The 19,518-nt window shown below is 41.7% G+C and overlaps 1 protein-coding gene across 1 annotated transcript in view; it reads left to right on the forward strand.

Annotated features, from left to right (window-relative positions):
* gtf2e1 (general transcription factor IIE, polypeptide 1, alpha) overlaps positions 1-19,446 on the forward strand; it is a 46,039-nt gene extending 26,593 nt beyond the window's left edge. Inside the window, exons 3-5 of the mRNA XM_023980787.1 lie at positions 13,791-13,992; positions 14,498-14,742; positions 17,678-19,446. Of these exons, the coding sequence (XP_023836555.1) occupies positions 13,791-13,992; positions 14,498-14,742; positions 17,678-18,147 (917 nt within the window). The 3' untranslated portion in view covers positions 18,148-19,446. The remainder of the gene's footprint in view (positions 1-13,790; positions 13,993-14,497; positions 14,743-17,677) is intronic.
* Positions 19,447-19,518: the final 72 nt, after the last annotated feature.

Genomic DNA, 19,518 nt, shown 5'->3' on the forward strand with positions numbered 1-19,518 from the left:
AAAAAAAAAAAAAAAAAAAAAAAAAAAAAAAAAAAAAAAAAAAAAAAAAAAAAAAAAAAAAATAAAAAAAAAAAAAAAAAAAAAAAAAAAAAAAAAAAAAAAAAAAAAAAAAAAAAAAAAAAAAAAAAAAAAAAAAAAAAAAAAAAAAACAAAAAAAAAAAAAAAAAAAAAAAAAAAAAAAAAAAAAAAAAAAAAAAAAAAAAAAAAAAAAAAAAAAAAAAAAAAAAAAAAAAAAAAAAAAAAAAAAAAAAAAAAAAAAAAAAAAGAAAAAAAAAAAAAAAAAAAAAAAAAAAAAAAAAAAAAAAAAAAAAAAAAAAAAAAAAAAAATAAAAAAAAAAAAAAAAAAAAAAAAAAAAAAAAAAAAAAAAAAAAAAAAAAAAAAAAAAAAAAAAAAAAAAAAAAAAAAAAAAAAAAAAAAAAAAAAAAAAAAAAAAAAAAAAAAAAAAAAAAAAAAAAAAAAAAAAAAAAAAAAAAAAAAAAAAAAAAAAAAAAAAAAAAAAAAAAAAAAATAAAAAAAAAAAAAAAAAAAAAAAAAAAAAAAAAAAAAAAAAAAAAAACAAAAAAAAAAAAAAAAAAAAAAAAAAAAAAAAAAAAAAAAAAAAAAAAAAAAAAAAAAAAAAAAAAAAAAAAAAAAAAAAAAAAAAAAAAAAAAAAAAAATAAAAAAAAAAAAAAAAAAAGAAAAAAAAAAAAAAAAAAAAAAAAAAAAAAAAAAAAAAAAAAAAAAAAAAAAAAAAAAAAAAAAAAAAAAAAAAAAAAAAAAAAAAAAAAAAAAAAAAAAAAAAAAAAAAAAAAAAAAAAAAAAAAAAAAAAATGTTTGTCACACGTTGGTAACCAGTTCTTATAATAGCAATAAGGCACCTTGGGGTGTGTTGCCTATATGGCCATATATACCACGGCTTAAGGGCTGTATCCAGGCACTCCGTTTTGTGTCGTGCATAAGAAAGCCCTTAGCCGTGGTTATTTGGCTATATACACACCTCCTAAGGCCTTATTGCTCAAGTATGACGCTGGTAAAGTTGGTTGGGTTAGACGGTTCAGACCAACAGGCAGGAGCAATGCAGTACGGAGCAGTATAGACCAGAAAGAAGAACACGGATGTAGAGGCGTCTGTCTGTCTGTTCGTTCCTTCTAGTTACTCAATCCCCTGGAGGAGGACCGCTGTGTGACGGAAATCCACCCGAGTTGTGTGTGGTGTGTCATCATACAGACTTCTCCCCTCTGGTCTCTGAGGGGGACATTACAGTATCTTCATCCCACACACCATGGGAGACCCAATATGTGGCCATACAAACAAAACACAGATACACACATGCATCTTTACACCACCACACAAACACGCTGCGCCCCTGCGAAGAGATTCCTGATTAGAGCATTGGGAACATGATGGAACCACACACACATTCATTTTTGTCAGCTGTATACATTTGTCTTTCTTTCTTATATACAGAACAAAAAATTAACCGAAACATGCAAAGTGTTGGGTCTATGTTTCATGAGCTGAAATAAAAGATCCGAAATGTTCCATAACACAAAAAAGCTTATTTCTCTCGCAATTTTGTGCACAAATTTTGTTTACCATCCCTGTTAGTGGAGCATTTCTCCTTTTGCCAAGATAATCCATCCACTGCCATAAGCACGGACAACAAACAAAATGGAATTTTATCGATGGCTTCCGTGACGAGACCTGAAGCACATCGTCATGCTATTCATCCGCTCTGCCATTCACCTCATGTTCAGCATGATAATGCACGGCCCATGGCGCTTTAAGGATCGGTACACAAATCCTGGAAGGCTGACAACGTCCCAGTTCTTCCATGGCTGTCATTACTCACCAGACATCAGTCACCCAGTCACCCTTTGAGCATGTTTTGGGATGCTCTAGATCACGCCTGGGGCATTCCTGTCCTCGGGGGGGTGGGGTGATTTTGGTCCACAGACCCCTCCCCATCCCTAGCAAACACAGCTGATTTAAAACTAATTGCAATCTAAACTGAGATCATGATTAGGTGATTATTGGAGCCGGTGTTGTTAGTTGGGACTGGGGCAAAAACTGTGACACCAATCAGGACACCGAGGACTGGAGTTACCCAGGCCTGCTCTAGAACGACGTGTACGAAGCTGCGTTTTCAGTATCAAGCAACTTCGCACAGCCACTGAAGAGAGTTGGACAACATTCCACAGGCCGCAACTCAACAGCCTGATCAACTCTATGAGAGAGATGTATCGCGCTGGCATGAGGTAAAGGTGGTCCACACCAGATACTGGCCGGTTTCTGAATCCACGCCCCTACCATTTTCTTTTAATAAAGGTATGTGTGTAGATCAGGGTCTACTGACTTATTTAAATTGACTGAATCCTTTTACATGAACTATATCTTAGTAAATCTTTGACATTTTTTGCAAGATGCGTTTATATTTTGTTCAGTGTATTTAATATTATTTACCTCTAACTTCTATCATGTGCACATGATTTAGGCTCAACTAGGCTACTATCCTCATATAGCTGACACATTGCCATTGTGGCATTTGTGACCAACGCCCCAGCCATGATTTACCATGTAGGCTACAAAGCCTTGCTACAGGTTAAACAGTTTAGGTATACCGCTCTTTCTCCCAGATCACAACCCTGGGATGCGGTAGATAAATTATTCCCTTAAAAGGGGGATAATCTGAGTTTGACAACACTGCCAGAAATATTACTGTGTTCTAATATTAAGCAATTGCTAATAGCATAAATATTTTCCCAAATCGAAAAACAATAAAATGCACTATCGCAAAAAATCTTTGATGTGAACAAAGCAAAATAGCCTAGCTACATGAAAGTTCAAGAGCTATACGTATTTCTTCTAGTTGAGGTTAGTTACAATTCGAAGTGTCCTGGCTCGCTGGCTACGCATCAAGTTCAAAACTGAGCCATCTGCTCCATAGGCTATTTTCAGTCCCTTAGATGGGATCGGCACCAGCATGACTACAGACCCTCAACCACCCGCCCTGTGTGTGTGTCACCCTCAAATGAACGCCTGTCAACAGGTTTGAACGATCCACTGGCTCATCGCAACAACTTCAAAATAACAGAAAACAAAAATCGCAGTCCGGTTTCGGTCTGCTTTTCCTGTTTCCAATGTGACAGACTAAAATAAGGAAAAAATGAAATCTGACAAACGAAGTATAGACAAATAGCTACGGGTGAAAACATAGCAATTACGTGTATTTTTCCCTTGACAGGGGAATGTACGGACAAGCAAGAAGAGTGTGATCTTCTCTCCTCTGTGCGTGCGTCTGGCCACCCACAATGCACAGGATCTCGTACCGCTGTCACCAGGTGAACAGAGGCACCAACAGCCACTACATACTGTGTGTGGTGACAGAAAATGGCCTCCGGCCTTCTGATTGGTGACAAGGTGGAAAGTGAGGGCACGCTGTCGAGGAGTGACACCTTCTCCACAGAGAATACGACTGACATTGACTGAGGTGTCATTACCGCCACAGGAGAAGAGGAGTGACATGACTTCAACTCTGGCTGACGAGCTGAAGAACAAAATACTCCCTGCAACAAGAAAATCTATATTGAAAAGCTTAAATAACTCCTTAGCACAAACTGCCAAACTGCAAAGAGGAAAAGTCAGATCCCACAGATGAGCCTTCACAAGCCAGCCAAACAGTTTATAGAAAATCGATGGTTCAACAACTGCCCAGTGGACCCCAAACGTTTCACAAGTTTGTTGTAGCCCTGAACTAGCTTAATTCATTTACCTAATCGAGGGCTTTATAATTTGTTTAAAGTAGGACACAGATGTACTAGTTCAAAATACATGGAACCATTAATGCCAAGTGACAATGGGGGGGGGGGCTCAGACCCAGACAGAGAGAACAGCCTAGAGGGAGCCCATGCTAGTCTACAGAAGGGAGATGAAGAGATCAGCGAGAGAGGACCTGAGAGAGACCATAGAGAGAGACCAGAGAGAGACCATAAGGACCAGAGAGAGAGAGAGACCATAGAGAGAGACCAGAAGACCAGAGAGAGAGAGACCATAGAGACCAGAAGAGAGACCATAGAGGACCAGACAGAGACCATAAGACCATAGAGAGAGGAGACCAGAGAGACCAGAGAGAGAGAGAGACCATAAAGACCAGAGAAGTGACCATAAAGACCAGAGAGAGAGAGAGACCATAAAGACCAGAGAGAGAGAGAGACCATAGACAGAGACCATATAGAAAGAGAGAGACCAAAGAGAGACCATAGAGACAGAAACATTAGAGAGAGTAGATGTCGACCGATTAATTGATTAATTAGGGGCGATTTTCAAGTTTATAACAATCAGTAATCTTGCCTTTTTGGACAACGATTATGGACGATTACATTGCAATCCACGAGGAGACTGCGTTGCAGGCTGACACCTGTTTACGCGAGTTGCAGCGTCAAAAGGACCTTGTGGCTGCAAGGAGCCAAGGTAAGTTGCTAGCTAGAATTAAACTTATCTTATAATCTTTCACATAATCACTAGTTAACTACACATAGTTGATGATATTTACTAGGTCAACTAGCTTGTCCTGCGCTGCATATAATCAAAGTGGTGCCTGTTCATTTATCATCGAATCACAGTCTACTTCAACTTCGCCAAAGGGCGATGATTTAACAAAAGCACATGCGCGGAAAAAAGCACAATGGTTGCAATAATGTACCAACATGAACATCAATGCCTTTCTTAAAATCAATACACAAGTATATATTTTTAAACCTACATACGTAGTTAAAAGAAATTAATGTTAGCAGGCAAATAGGGAAATTCTCTTGCGTTCAGTGCAAGCAGTCAGTGTATATGCAGCAGTGTTGGCCGCCTGGCTCGTTGCGAAACTGTTGAAAGGCCATTTTTTCCTATACAGAGACCGGAATTAATTTGCCAGAATTGTAAATAATTATGACATAACATTGAAGATTGTGCAATGTAACAGTAATATTTAGACTTAGGGTTGCCACCCGTTCGATAAAATACGGAACGGTTCTGTATTTCACTGAAAGAATAAATGTTTGTTTTTTCGAAGTTATAGTTTCCGGATTTGGCCATATTAATGACCAAAGGTTCGTATTTCTGTGTGTTTATTATATTATAATAAAGTATATGATTTGATATTTGATAGAGCAGTCTGACTGAGCGGTGGTAGGCAGCAGCAGGCTGGTAAGCATTCATTCAAACAGCTCTTAAGCAATGCTTGAGGCACAGTGCTGTTTATGACTTCAAGCCTATCAACTCCCGAGATTTGGCTGGCAATACTTAAATGCCTATAAGAGCATCCAATAGTCAAAAGTATATGAAATACAAAAATGATATAGAGAGAAATAGTCCTATAATAACTACAACCTAAAACTTCTTAACTGGGAATATTGAAGACTCATGTTAAAAGGAACCACCAGCTTTCATGTTTTCTCATGTTCTGAGCAAGGAACTTAAACGTTACCTTTTATTTTTTACATGGCACATATTGCACTTTTATTTTCTTCTCCAACACTGTGTTTTTTGCATTATTTAAACCAAATTGAACATGTTTCCTTATTTATTTGAGACTAAATAGATTTTATTTATGTATTATATTAAAATAAAAAAGTGTTCATTGTTCATTCAGTATTGTTGTAATTGTCATTTAATTACAAAATTATATATATACACTGTCTCAAAAAAATAAAGGGAACACTTAAAACAACACAATGTAACTCCAAGTCAATCACACTTCTGTGAAATCAAACTGTCCACTTAGGAAGCAACACTGATTGACAATAAATTTCACATGCTGTTGTGCAAAATGGAATAAACAAAAAGGTGGAAATTATAGGCAATTAGCAAGACACCCCCAATAAAGGATGTGATTCTACAGGTGGTGACCACAGACCACTTCTCAGTTCCTATGCTTCACTGGCTGATGTTTTGGTCACTTTTGAATGCTGGCGGTGCTTCTCACTCTAGTTGTAGCATGAGACGGAGTCTACAACCCACACAAGTGGCTCATGGTAGTGTAGCTCATCCAGGATGGCACATCAATGCGAGCTGTGGCAAGAAGGTTTGCTGTGTCTGTCAGCGTAGTGTCCAGAGCATGGAGGCGCTACCAGGAGAACAGGCCAGTACATCAGGGAGACGTTGAGGGAGGCCGTAGGAGGGCAACAACCCAGCAGCAGGACCGCTACCTCCGCCTTTGAGCAGGAGGAGCACTGCCAGAGCCCTGCAAAATGACCTCCAGCAGGCCACAAAAATGTGCAATGTGTCAGCATATGGTCAGCATTATGGTCTCACAAGGGCTCTGAGGATCTCATCTCGGTACCTAATGGCAGTCAGGCTACCTCTGGCGAGCACATTGGAGCTACCTGCCCTAATACATAGTGCCAACTGTAAAGTTTGGTGGAGGAGGAATAATGTAGGGCAAGACACATCTCAACATCAACTGTTCAGAGGAGACTGCGTGAATCAGGCCTTCATGGTCGAATTGCTGCAAAGAAACCACTACTAAAGGACACCAATAATAAGAAGAGACTTACTTGGGACAAGACACACAAGCAATGGTGGAAATCTGTCCTTTGGTCTGATGAGTCCAAATCGAAGATTTTTGGTTCCAACCGTCGTGTCTTTGTGAGACGTAGAGTAGGTGAACGGAAGATTTCTCTGTGTAGTTCCCACCGTGAAGCATGGAGGTGGAGGTGTGGTGGTGCTTTGCTGGTGACGCTGTCTGTGATTTATTTATAATTCAAGGCACACTTCACCAGCATGGCTACCACAGCGTTCTGCAGCGATATGCCATCCCATCTTAGTGGGACGATAATTTTGTTTTTCAACAGGACAATGAGCCAACACACCTCCAGGCTGTGTAAGGGCTATTTGACCAAGACGGAGAGTAATGGAGTGCTGCACCATTTGAGATGGTTTGGGATGAGTTGGACCACAGAGTGAAGGAAAAGCAGCCAACAAGTGCTCTGCAAATGTGGGAACTCCTTCAAGACTGTTGGAAAAGCATTCCAGGTGAAGCTGGTTGAGAGAATGCCAAGAGTGTGCAAAGCTGTCACCAAGGGAAAGGGTGGCTACTTTGAAGAATCTCAAATATATATTAAATATATTTTGATTTGTTTAACACTTTTTTGGTTACTACATGATTCCATATGTGTTATTTCATTGTTTTGATGTCTTCACTATTATTCTACAATGTAGAAAATAGTAAAAATAAAGAAAAACCTTTGAATGATTAGGTGTGTCCAAACATTTGATTGATACTGTGTTTAGTGTGTAATCATGTATACAGGTAGAACACGACTGTTGTATTGTGTAATCTTTGGTCGATAAGTTTAATAAAATAAAAATAAATGGCTAATAAATAAACAACCAAATGTACATGGATAATGGCTACACTATGTATTTCTTGTTAGTTATATACAATGTAAATACTTCAAAGGAATGAATGGTCATGGGATGTCCCTCAGGCTCTGGCAATCATATACATATCTGGCGGTAATATTTGCAGTTTCTCCCTCACCCAGAATAATTCCCAGCTTTATGTTATTAGTAAATGCACAGAAGTTGGGAATTGATTGAGATATTTCCTTGAAAAATTATCTTATTTGTGAGTTTTTCTCACAGTGAAGGAAAAAGTGCATCTCTGTCTCTTCCTCCCCTGTCGTGCAGTGACCACATAGACACTCCTCTTTGGGTAGCCATGTCTTTTTGTGTCTCCCTTTTTTGGTGTCCTTTTCTTTATATTTACAATTTAAGGGAATGGTCCGAGTTCCACTTGGCATGCATTATTTGGTAGTTTCTTTTGATATGTAGGATAATTCTGCGGAATTCTGTATGTAGATTTTCTATTTGGTTTTTCTCCCAATGCTTATAATTGTAAAAACAGGTTGGACCCCCGAACCTCTATTCTCTCGTCTCTGTTTTTTCTCTCTCTCTATGGTCTTTCTGTTTTCTCTCTCTTTCTAGGGTTTCTTTTTCTATATGGTCTCTATGTTTTCTGTCTTTATGGGCTCACTCTGGTCTCATTCTGGTCTCTCTCTCTCTCTCTCTATGGTCTCATTCTGGTCTCTCTCTATGGTTTCTCTATATGGTCTCTCTCTTAGAGGTTGACCGATTTATGATTTTTCAACACCGATACCGATTATTGGAGGACCCAAAAAAGCCGATACAGATTAATCGTCCGTTTAAAAAAAATATATATATATATATTATAAAAAAAAATATATATTTTTTTAAATATATATATATATAATTTAAAAAAATATATATATTTTTTTTTATAATATATATATAATTTGTAATAAATGACAATTACAACAATACTGAATGAACAATGAACACTTTTATTTGAATATAATACATAAATAAAATCTATTTCGTCTCAAATAATAATGAAACATGTTCAATTTGGTTTAAATAATGCAAAAACACAGTGTTGGAGAAGAAAATAAAAGTGCAATATGTGCCATGTAAAAAATAATTAAAAAAAAGCTAACGTTTAAGTTCCTTGCTCAGAACATGAGAACACATGAAAGCTGGTGGTTCCTTTTAACATGAGTCTTCAATATTCCCAGTTAAGAAGTTTTAGGTTGTAGTTATTATAGGACTATTTCTCTCTATATCATTTTGTATTTCATATACTTTTGACTATTGGATGCTCTTATAGGCATTTTAGTATTGCCAGCCAAATCTCGGGAGTTGATAGGCTTGAAGTCATAAACAGCACTGTGCCTCAAGCATTGCTAAGAGCTGTTTGAATGAATGCTTACCAGCCTGCTGCTGCCTACCACCGCTCAGTCAGACTGCTCTATCAAATATCAAATCATATACTTTATTATAATATAATAAACACACAGAAATACGAACCTTTGGTCATTAATATGGCCAAATCCGGAAACTATAAYTTCGAAAACAAAACATTTATTCTTTCAGTGAAATACAGAACCGTTCCGTATTTTATCGAACSGGTGGCAACCCTAAGTCTAAATATTACTGTTACATTGMACAATCTTCAATGTTATGTCATAATTWTWTACAATTCTGGCAAATTAATTCCGGTCTYTGTTAGGAAAAAATGGCCTTTCAACAGTTCGCAACGAGCCAGGCGGCCAACACTGCTGCATATACACTGACTGCTTGCACTGAAYGCAAGAGAATTTCCCTATTGCCTGCTAACATTAATTTCTTTTAACTACGTATGTAGGTTTAAAAATATATACTTGTGTATTGATTTTAAGAAAGGCATTGATGTTCATGGTTAGGTACATTATTGCAACCATTGTGCTTTTTTCGCGCATGTGCTTTTGTTAAATCATCGCCCGTTTGGCGAAGTTGAAGTAGGCTGTGATTCGATGATAAATGAAAAGGCACCACTTTGATTATATGCAACGCAGGACAAGCTAGTTGACCTAGTAATATCATCAACTATGTGTAGTTAACTAGTGATTATGTGAAGATTGATAGTTTTTTTATAAGATAAGTTTAATGCTAGCTAGCAACTTACCTTGGCTCCTTGCAGCCACAAGGTCCTTTTGACGCTGCACTCGCGTAACAGGTGGTCAGCCTGCAACGCAGTCTCCTCGTGGATTGCAATGTAATCGTCCATAATCGTTGTCCAAAAAGGCAGATTACTGATTGTTATAAACTTGAAATCGCCCCTAATTAATCAATTAATCGGTCRACMTCTACTCTCTCTAWATGTTTTCTGTCTCTATGGTCTCTCTTTGGTCTCTCTCTTTCTATATGGTCTCTGTCTATGGTCTCTCTCTCTCTCTGGTCTTTATGGTCTCTCTCTCTCTGGTCCTTTATGGTGTCCTCTGCTCTCTGGTTCTTCTGGTCTCTATGGTCCTTTCTGGTCTCTCTCTCTCTCTCTGTGTCTTTATGGTCTCTCTCTCTGCTCTCTTGGCTTTATGGTCTTCTCTCTCTGGTCTTAATGTGTCCTCTTTCTCTGGTCTCTCTCTATGGTCTCTCTCTCTCTCTGGTCTTTATGGTCTCTCTCTGGTCTCTCTCTATGGTCTCTCTCAGGTCTCTCTCGCTGATCTCTCATCTCCCTTCTGTTAGACTAGCATGGGCTCCCTCTGAGGCTTGTTCTCTCTGTCTGGGTCTGAGCCCCCCCCCCCCATTGTCCTTGGCATTAATGGTTCCATGTATTTGAACTAGTACATCTGTGTCTACTTTTAAACAAATTATAAAGCAGTCGATTAGGTAAATGAATTAGCTAGTTCAGGGCTACAACAAACTTGTGAAACGTTTGGGGGTCCACTGGGCAGTGTTGAACCACTCGATTTTCTATAACTGTYTGGCTGGCTTGTGAAGGCTCATCTGTGGGATCTGACTTTTCCTCTTTGCAGTTTGGCAGTTTGTGCTAAGGAGTTATTTTAAGCTTTTCAATATAGATTTTCTTGTTGCAGGGAGTATTTTGTTCTTCAGCTCGTCAGCCAGAGTTGAGTCATGTCACCTCCCTCTCTCCTGYGGCGGTAATGACACCTCAGTCCATGTCAGTCGCTATTCCTCTGTGGAGAGGTGTCACTCTCGACAAGCGTGCCCTCACTTTCCACCTTGTCACCAATCAGAAAGCYGGAGGCCATTTTCTGTCACACACACAGTATGTAGTGGCTGTTGGTGCTCTCTGTTCACCTGGTGCAGCCGGTACGAGCTCCTGTGCATTGTGGTGGCCAGACGCACGCACAGAGAGAGAGAGAGAGATCACACTCTTCTTGCTTGTCCATACATTCCCCTGTCAAGGGAAAAAAAATACACGTATTGCTATGTTTTCACCCGTAGCTATTTGTCTTATCTTCGTTTGTCAGATTTTCATTTTTTCCTTATTTTAGTCTGTCACATTGGAAACAGGAAAAGCAGACCGAAACGGACTGCGATTTTTGTTTCTTGTTATTTGAAGTTGTTGGCGATGAGCCAGTGGATCGTTCAAACTGTTGACAGGCGTTCATTTGAGGGTGACACACACACAGGGCGGGTGGTTGAGGGTCTGTAGTCATGCTGGTGCCGWTCCCATCTAAGGGACTGAAAATAGCCTATGGAGCAGATGGCTCAGTTTTGAACTGATGCGTAGCCAGCGAGCCAGGACACTTCGATTGTAACTAACCTCAACTAGAAGAAATTACGTATACGCTCTTGAACTTTCATGTAGCTAGGCTATTTTGCTTTGTTCACATCAGATTTTTTTTTTGTGTGCTGTTATTAATCTGTGTTGCCGCTCTCGTGGTCGGCAGATGCGAGTGCATTTTTTGAATTTTTTTTCCCGATTTGGGAAAATATTTATGCTATTAGCAATTGCTTAATATTAGAAGCACAGTAATATTTCTGGCAGTGTTGTCAAACTCAGATTATCCCCCTTTTAAGGGAATAATTTATCTACCGCATCCCAGGGTTGTGATTGGGAGAAAAGAGCGGTATACCTAAACTGTTTAACCTGTAGCCAAGGCTTTGTAGCCTACATGGTAAATCATGGCTGGCGTTGGTCACAATATGCCACAATRGCAATGTGTCAGCTATATGAGGGGGTAGTAGCCTAGTTGGACCTATCTGAATGTGCACATGATAGAAGTTAGAGGTAAATAATATYAAATACACTGAACAAAAATATAAACGCATYTTGCRAAAATGTCAAAGATTTTACTAAGRTATAGTTCATKTAAAGGATTCAGTCAATTTAAATAAGTCAAKTAGACCCTGATCTACACACATACCTTTATTAAAAGAAAATGGTAGGGGCGTGSATCAGAACCGGTCAGTATCTGGTGTGACCACCATTTACCTCATGCAGCGCGATACATCTCCTTCCTCATAGAGTTGATCAGGCTGTTGGTTGCGGCCTGTGGAATGTTGTCCCACTCCTCTTCAGTGGCTGTGCGAAGTTGCTTGATACTGAAACGCGCTGTCGTACACGTCGTTCTAGAGCAGGCCTGGGTAACTCCAGTCCTCGGTGTCCTGATTGGTGTCACAGTTTTGCCCCAGTCCCAACTAACACACCCGGCTCCAATAATCACCTAATCATGATCTTCAGTTTAGATTGCAATTAGTTTAAATCAGCTGTGTTTGCTAGGGATGGGGGGGGGGGGTGTGTGACACCAATCAAACCCCCCCCCGAGGACAGGAATTGCCCAGGCGTGATCTAGAGCATCCCAAAACATGCTCAAAGGGTGACATGTCTGGTGAGTATGCAAGCCATGGAAGAACTGGGACGTTGTCAGCTTCCAGGATTTGTGTATCGATCCTTGCGACATGGGGCCGTGCATCATCATGCTGAAACATGAGGTGATGGCAGCGGATGAATAGCATGACGATGGGCTTCAGGGTCTCGTCACGGAGCCATCGATAAAATTCAATTTTGTTTGTTGTCCGTTGCTTATGKCAGGTGGATGGATTATCTTGGCAAAGGAGAAATGCTCACTAACAGGGATGTAAACAAATTTGTGSACAAAATTGGAGAGAAATAAGCTTTTTGTGTGTATGGAACATTTCTGGGATCTTTTATTTCAGCTCATGAAACATAGGACCAACACTTTGCATGTTTCGGTTATATTTTTGTTCTGTATATAAGAGAAAAAGACAAATGTAATACAGCTGACAAAAATGAATGTGTGTGTGTGTCCATCATGTTCCCAATGCTCTAATCAGGATCTCTTCGCAGGGGGCAGCGTGTTTGTGTGGTGGTGTAAATGACTGCATGTGTGTATCTGTGTGTTTGTTTGTATGGGCCATATTGGGTCTCCCATGGTGTGTGGGATGAGATACTGTAACTGTCCCCCTCAGAAGACCAGAGGGGAGAAGTCTGTATGATGACACACCACACACACACACTCGGGTGGGTTTCCGTCACACAGCCGGTCTCCTCCAGGGGGATTGAGTAACTAGAGGAACGACAGACAGACAGACGCCTCTACATCCGTGTTCTTCTTTCTGGTCTATCTGCTCCGTCACTGCATTGCTCCTGCCTGTGGTCTGAACCGTCTAACCCAACCAACTTTACCAGCGTCATACTTGAGCAATAAGGCCTTAGGAGGTGTGGTATATTGGCCATATAGCACACACCCCCAAGGTGCCTTATTGCTATTATAAACTGGTTACCAACGTGTGACAAAACATTTTTTTTTTTTTACTAATTGAATGTGGTATATGTTCTGATATTCCACGGCTGTCAGCCAATCAGCATTCAGTGCTCGAACCACCCAGTTTATAATTCCAAATATACCAGTGAAATCTCTGTGACATGTGAATTACGAGTGGTAGTGTAATCACTTCGTAAAACAATTATGTACGTGTTCAATTATTAAGTGACGTGCTGTGCTATTCAAGTCCAGATTGGTCAATTACTCTTATTTGACGCGTCAGATGACGAGACGGGTACTGACCAAAACGGCGTTCGATACCTACTAACCTACCGTAGGTTGCCTTAGTTAGTTTTTTCCGTGGTAGGGGTGGGGGGGGGGGTGATGTGTAATCAGCTAGCCAGCGGGGGTGAGAAAGAGGGAGGGAGAGAGCAAGAGAAATGCACATTTTCAAGTTTTATCTGTTCTCTGGAGCTACACCACCACCGCCGCCATGCATTATTCATCAACCATGTTCACGCAAGCCTTAAACTGCACCAGCACCAGCCCTGGAGACCTCGAACTCATGCTGCACTCTCTCTCTCTCTCCTCCCTAACTCTCTCTCTCCTTCCTATCTCTCTCTCCCTCTCTCTCTCTCTCTCTCTCCCTATCTCTCTCTCTCTCTCCCTCTCCTCCCTATCTCTCTCCTCCCTATCTCGCTCTCTCTCCTCCCTATCTCTCTCTCAGGGACGTTTCGCTGTACGTTCTGTCAGACGGAGGTAGAGGAGGACGAGTCTGCGGTGCCCAAGAAGGATGCCAGGACCCTGGTGGCCCGTTTCAACGAACAGATCGAGCCCATATACGTGCTGCTGCGTGAGACCGAGGACGTCCACCTATCAAACGACCTGCTGGAGCCCGAACCTGCCGAGATCCCTGCCCTCAAACAGAGGTCGGCCCCACCCCCTTTCACCTCCAACATCCAATCAGTGTTCACGTTTTTCTGAGTCCCGCTGTAAATGTGGTCCTGTCACCGCTCGGCTAGTCCTGTACACCAGAGCGTTATATTTAGTTAGGACGTTGAGGTTTCTGACTTATGATGCATTTTACATGACACTACAACAYTCTATGGCAGCTATGTTAGCACCACATTAACATTACATGGGGGGTATTTAAAGAATGCTATGTAACAATGTCTAGAATTASAACAATATTTAAAATGTAAAAAGTTGGCCCAACTTCCTAAATATATGGCTCTCCTGTAAACTGAACTGTAACAGCTCTGCTTAACCTGCAATCTGTGACTTATTCACAGATGAAGTCCTTGTGTCTGTTGTTATTAGTGGAATGCAATGTAGTTTACTGCTCTCGGGCTTCTCATTAACAGATCACACTGAACTACTGTCCCGTGCAACAGTGCTAACTTGTCGCGCTCTCCTCTCTGTCCCGCCCTGTAGTCGAGACCGTGCGGCGGCGGCAGCGGGTGCAGCAGCTGGCGGTCCCCACCGYGAGGCCTGGTCCACCAAGGGCTCGTCCTACGCCGACCTGTACACCCAGAACGTGGAGATCAGCATGGGGGAGCAGGAGGAGCAGCAGCGCAAGCAGGCCAGCGAGGGGAAGGCACCTAGGGAGAGACCCGTGTGGCTGACAGAGAGCACYGTGCATGGAGGAACGTACAGCGAGCCAGACCCACTCAAGAACTGTGAGTTACTAAGTGCTGCTGTAGCGCAGTACGGACTCTGCTGTTTCTCTCTCCCTCTGTCTGTCTGTTTGTGTCTCTCTCTCTTTGTCTGTCTAGGCTTTCCTTTGTGTACTTGTTCTCCAAATCATTTTATGAAGCGATTTCAGTGCCAACAGTATTTTAATTTGTATTAGGATATTGAGTTTAATATTTTAGAATTTGTAATGCATAAATGTAATCATTGAATTCATAAATCAAACTTGTATTTCATGATTTGAAATTGAATGAATATCACTTTGTTTTTAAATGTATTATTCAATATGTATATATTCAGTTTCAATATGGTAGCTATTGCATTCATTGTCTATCAAGTTGACAAACCTGTCATTTCAAGTTGATCAAAGTTTTGTATTCAACTTCCCCAATGGATTCTGATTTCTAATTCAGTTCTCTGAATCATCAGAGACAACATCCTGGTACTTCGCCAGAGAGGAAAGATAGAGGAGAACAGTTTCTGAATCCAATGTGGCATGTTGAGKTTATTTTCTTGCCCATGAATTTGGCTCTAGCATTTGAACCAATTTGGCTACGAGCTATTATGAATGCTAAGACTCTCTGGGAGCATGGACGTGCCTTCTGTTCCACTCTGATGATCACAGGCCGCGTTAGAATGGAGTGTCACTCAAACCGCAAGACGACCCCAAATATAATMTAGTTAAATAGCCATGTCAGAACCCGTCTAAGGATACTCTTTCCACTCCCTGTTTCCTCTTGCTCTTGTGACTGACTGGGTTCGAACCGGGTCTCCTACATGTCACAATACTGTGTTAGCCCACTGGGAGAAAGCCCRGAGGGATGCGTTCAGGAAGCTGACGCTAGTCTCCAGCAAGCTTCATCGAACCCTCTTTGACCTCATACTCAGAGATCACTGCACCAATATAAGTGACTGGGTTCGAACTCAGGCCTACTGCACAACAACACTTTCTGTGGCAAACAGAAAGCTCTGTGCACCCCATTTAATGAGTAGTCTTGTAATTACCTGCCTGATTCCCGCTTGTAGCGAACCGTTCATGTAAGCTCGCGGGGTCAGGACCAGGTGCGAGGAGGCTATGTGATGGACAACCTTGGCTGAAGATGTGTTCGTTTAACTGATGGGGCTCTAACCCAGGTCTCTTGTGCACCAGACAATGCCGCTTTTCAGGTCTCAGACAAGTTACTCTCAAACGAGCCTGGTCACCRAACCACCTGTGTTACACTTCATTCCCCTTTGACCTCCTCCTTGAAGAGGCCCGTCAAAGACACGGGACCGATGCCTGGGCTTTAGCTCAACAGGCTAACACAGTCCTAACCCAGTCAGTCATGTTAACCTTATAAYGACTGCCCTTGCCGGAAACTTGAAACCAAGGAGCGGACTAGGACCGAAAATCGGCCCTGGCATTTCTAACACACCGGCCCGTTCTTTCCCCTGAGGTCCCCACACTGGCCCATTATTTTCCTTGAGGCCCCCATTATTAGCCAGAGAATGATCATTTTGAGCAAGAAAACCAAAGTTTAAAATGGACGAGCCCATCTGGCATTAGCTCKAAATGCCAGATAACCAGTCCGCCCCTGCTTAAAAGAATGTCTAAACGGGTCTCAGACAAGGTTCTCATCACGTAAGCATGGATCACCAAACCAGGCGAGTAACTTTGCTGGATCTTCGAAAACTTGTGATGTTGCAGCAGATGGGGAAATGTAACACTCACTCAAGCCTGAAGTGTAGCCTCTTGCGCAATTGTAGAAGGCTTTATTTTAAAATAGCACGATGGGTTCGTGTTAAGACCCGAGTTCGAGTCTCCATATGAGCTGGATCAGGGGAAGCGTAACTCGCTAAGCAGGCAGCGTGACTTCTTTTAAAGTGGTGCCACTGGACTTGGATCTACTGTTGCGCCGGTTCAACTGCTGGGGTCACTGTGGAGGGATTTTTAAAGGGGGTGAATGAAGCAGATGAAGCTCTTTTGAAACTCACTCATCAGCGTCTGAAGCGTTGCTCCTCGCGCAATTTGAAGAAGGCCTTTTTTCTCAATAGTGCAGCGGGCTGGAATGCTTCAGGTGGGCGGTCAAGTGTGTTTGCSAGGCAAAGGTTCCGAGTTCGAGTCTCGGGATGAGCWGAATCAGGGGGAAGCGGTCCTCGTTAAGCAAGCAGCGTGTCGTCCTTTTATGGGAACTTTCTGAACTCATCCCTGTATTGAAACTGAATATATACATATTGAACATGAATATTCAATTAAATCATGGAATACAACTTTGATTTATGAATTCAACGATACAATTTGCAAATAAAAAATAAATTCTGTATCCTAATACAAAWTCAAAATGATGAAATTTGAATACAATTTCTGTTGGCACTGAAGTCGCTCCGTATCCTCAGTTAAGGCCTTAAGACATCAGGTTCTACATGTTTTACCATCTCCCACTAAAGGCTAAGCCTTGATGTCTGAATGGGAGTAATCAGTGTGTGTGTGTGTGTGTCTGAGGTTAGACTGCTCATTAAAGGCATAGTGCAGGATTTTGGCACTGAAGCCCTTTATCTACTTACCCAGAGTCAGATCTCATGGATACCATTTTCATTGGCTCRCGAATCTACCTCATAACTTCCTCCATACTGGATTCAGAGACATTCAAATGGTATTAATAAGTTCATCTGACTCTGGGAAAGTMGACAGATAAAATCTTGCACTTATCCCTTTAATAAAACCCTGTCTGATTCATGATCTTTCAGTCCTTTATTGGAGGTGTTTGTCTTTGTAATGACCTCCGAGACCATTGGACTTTAAAAGAAGACATTTAATCTCTGTGATGAATTTGCACATCTCGTCTTTTAGTTTACTTGTAATTGTATAGCCGTATGTACTGTTGCTTTTCTAACGATTTATTATTAGCTGTTTCTGATTGACTTGTGATGTTCTCTCTGCAGCCGGAGACGACGCGGGAGGAGCCCAGGTGGGTGTGGCCGGGCTCGGCGGCGGCCAATCGGACGAGAACGAGGAAGTGATGCGCGCCCTGCTCATCCACGAGAAGAGGAGCGGTGCCGGGCCGGCAGGAGGCGGAGCCGTAGCGGCAGCCAGGGCACTCACCTCCTCATCAGCAGCCAGGGGCAGCGACTCGGAGAGCGACACCAGCGAATCAGACGAGGACGCTCCCACGGCTCCGCCGCCTGTGGCTGCGGCCCAGCGGCGGCCGACTGGCATGGAGATGGAGGAGGAGGATGATGATGACGAGTTTGAGGAGGTGGGGGACGATGAGTCCATGGTGATGGTGGGGGGACGGTCCTTCTCCTATCGGGAGGTGAGCCAGAGACCAGAGCTAGTGGAGAAGATGAGCTCTCAGGAGAAAGAGGCCTACATCGAGATGGGACAGAACATCTTCCAGGAGATGTACTTCTGACTGAAAACACACAGACACTCACGTACACAGCCTCTCTCTCTCTCTCTCTGTCTCTCTGTCTCTCTGTCTCTCTCTGTCGTGTCTCCTTCACCCTCTCGTCTTCTCCCCTCGAAGAGTGAAAACAAGATGTCACTCTAGTTCCAATTCTGTTCTAGAGACCAGACTATTGCCATGACAGGTGTATTAGCAGTGTGTTAGTCTGGCAAGTCACTCAGACTCAGCTCAACCAGTCAGTGTTTCCTCAGTATTACAGTAGCTGAATGTTACAGCACACTACTCTAGTTTTGCTCTGTAACCACAGCATGATGCCTAGTGAAGACACACACACTGCCTCCCCTCTCATCCTGTCTCTACCTCCTGTACCCATTACTAAACAGGAACAGAGTTGAAGATCTGGGAACCTGTCCAGAAAAACAAGTCACACGCACTCACGCACACACAGTTGCCAACCAGTTCATTAGACCACAGTAGACCACGCCGCTSCTTTTCTCTCCCAGTGCTCCAACCTTATGGCTCTCTGTCTCCACACTCCGTGAATTCTTTACTGTTCTCAGGGCGAGCTGTTTATTATTCATTTCTCCTCTCACACACAAGCGCTCTCTTTTTTTTCATCCGATTGAGAGGCTTTTTGGGGGGGGGGGGGCTCCCTCCACAGGGAAAGAGACAACTCTGGAGCGAATAATACTGGCTTTGATGTTACTGCGGTAACCCCCGGGATGGGGTGACCTGCTCAAACGCGGAGGCACCCCCCATAGCGAGGCCTTTAGCGGTGGCGTGGGGATGACATTTGCAGAGCATGTGGCTTTTTCCCTCCGAAATGTGACCGTATATGACGGTGTCTCTGTCGCTGTGTGAGACACAGTACCACTCCAACCTTCAACTCTCTGCTTCTGATTAATTTTTCACTGTGTCTTTTTTTTTTACAGAGCAGTATTTACCTGTTAGGGAAGAACTACCATATACTGTGTAAAGAGATTGAGAAGAAAATCATGGTAATTCAATGTTTTTTTAGAGAGGGTATCCTTATTGAATTGTATACTGGCAAAGGGGCCAAGAGTGTCTAATTTTCTTTTTTTGGCTAAACATGAACATGGGGAATGTTTACTATGTTAAATTTCTCTTTGCTTTTCTCTRCTATGGTTTTGACCTTTGCCCTTTTGAGTTGTACCACCTCCCCACCACTAGGCTCCGCCACATCTTTAGTTGAGCCTGTCAATGAAGAGCCACTTGCCTAACGTTTTAAGTTCATTGATTTGTAAAGGTACAGCATTAAAGCAGATGATACTTTTGAGGATTTCAGTTAAGTATTTCTTTGTCTTTATTGGTCAATTTTTGATCTTGCTTGGATACATTCCATTACAGGTTTGGTTG

The sequence above is a fragment of the Salvelinus sp. IW2-2015 genome, linkage group LG36 (assembly GCF_002910315.2).
Source record: "Salvelinus sp. IW2-2015 linkage group LG36, ASM291031v2, whole genome shotgun sequence".
In the NCBI taxonomy this organism is placed as follows: Eukaryota; Metazoa; Chordata; class Actinopteri; order Salmoniformes; family Salmonidae; genus Salvelinus; species Salvelinus sp. IW2-2015.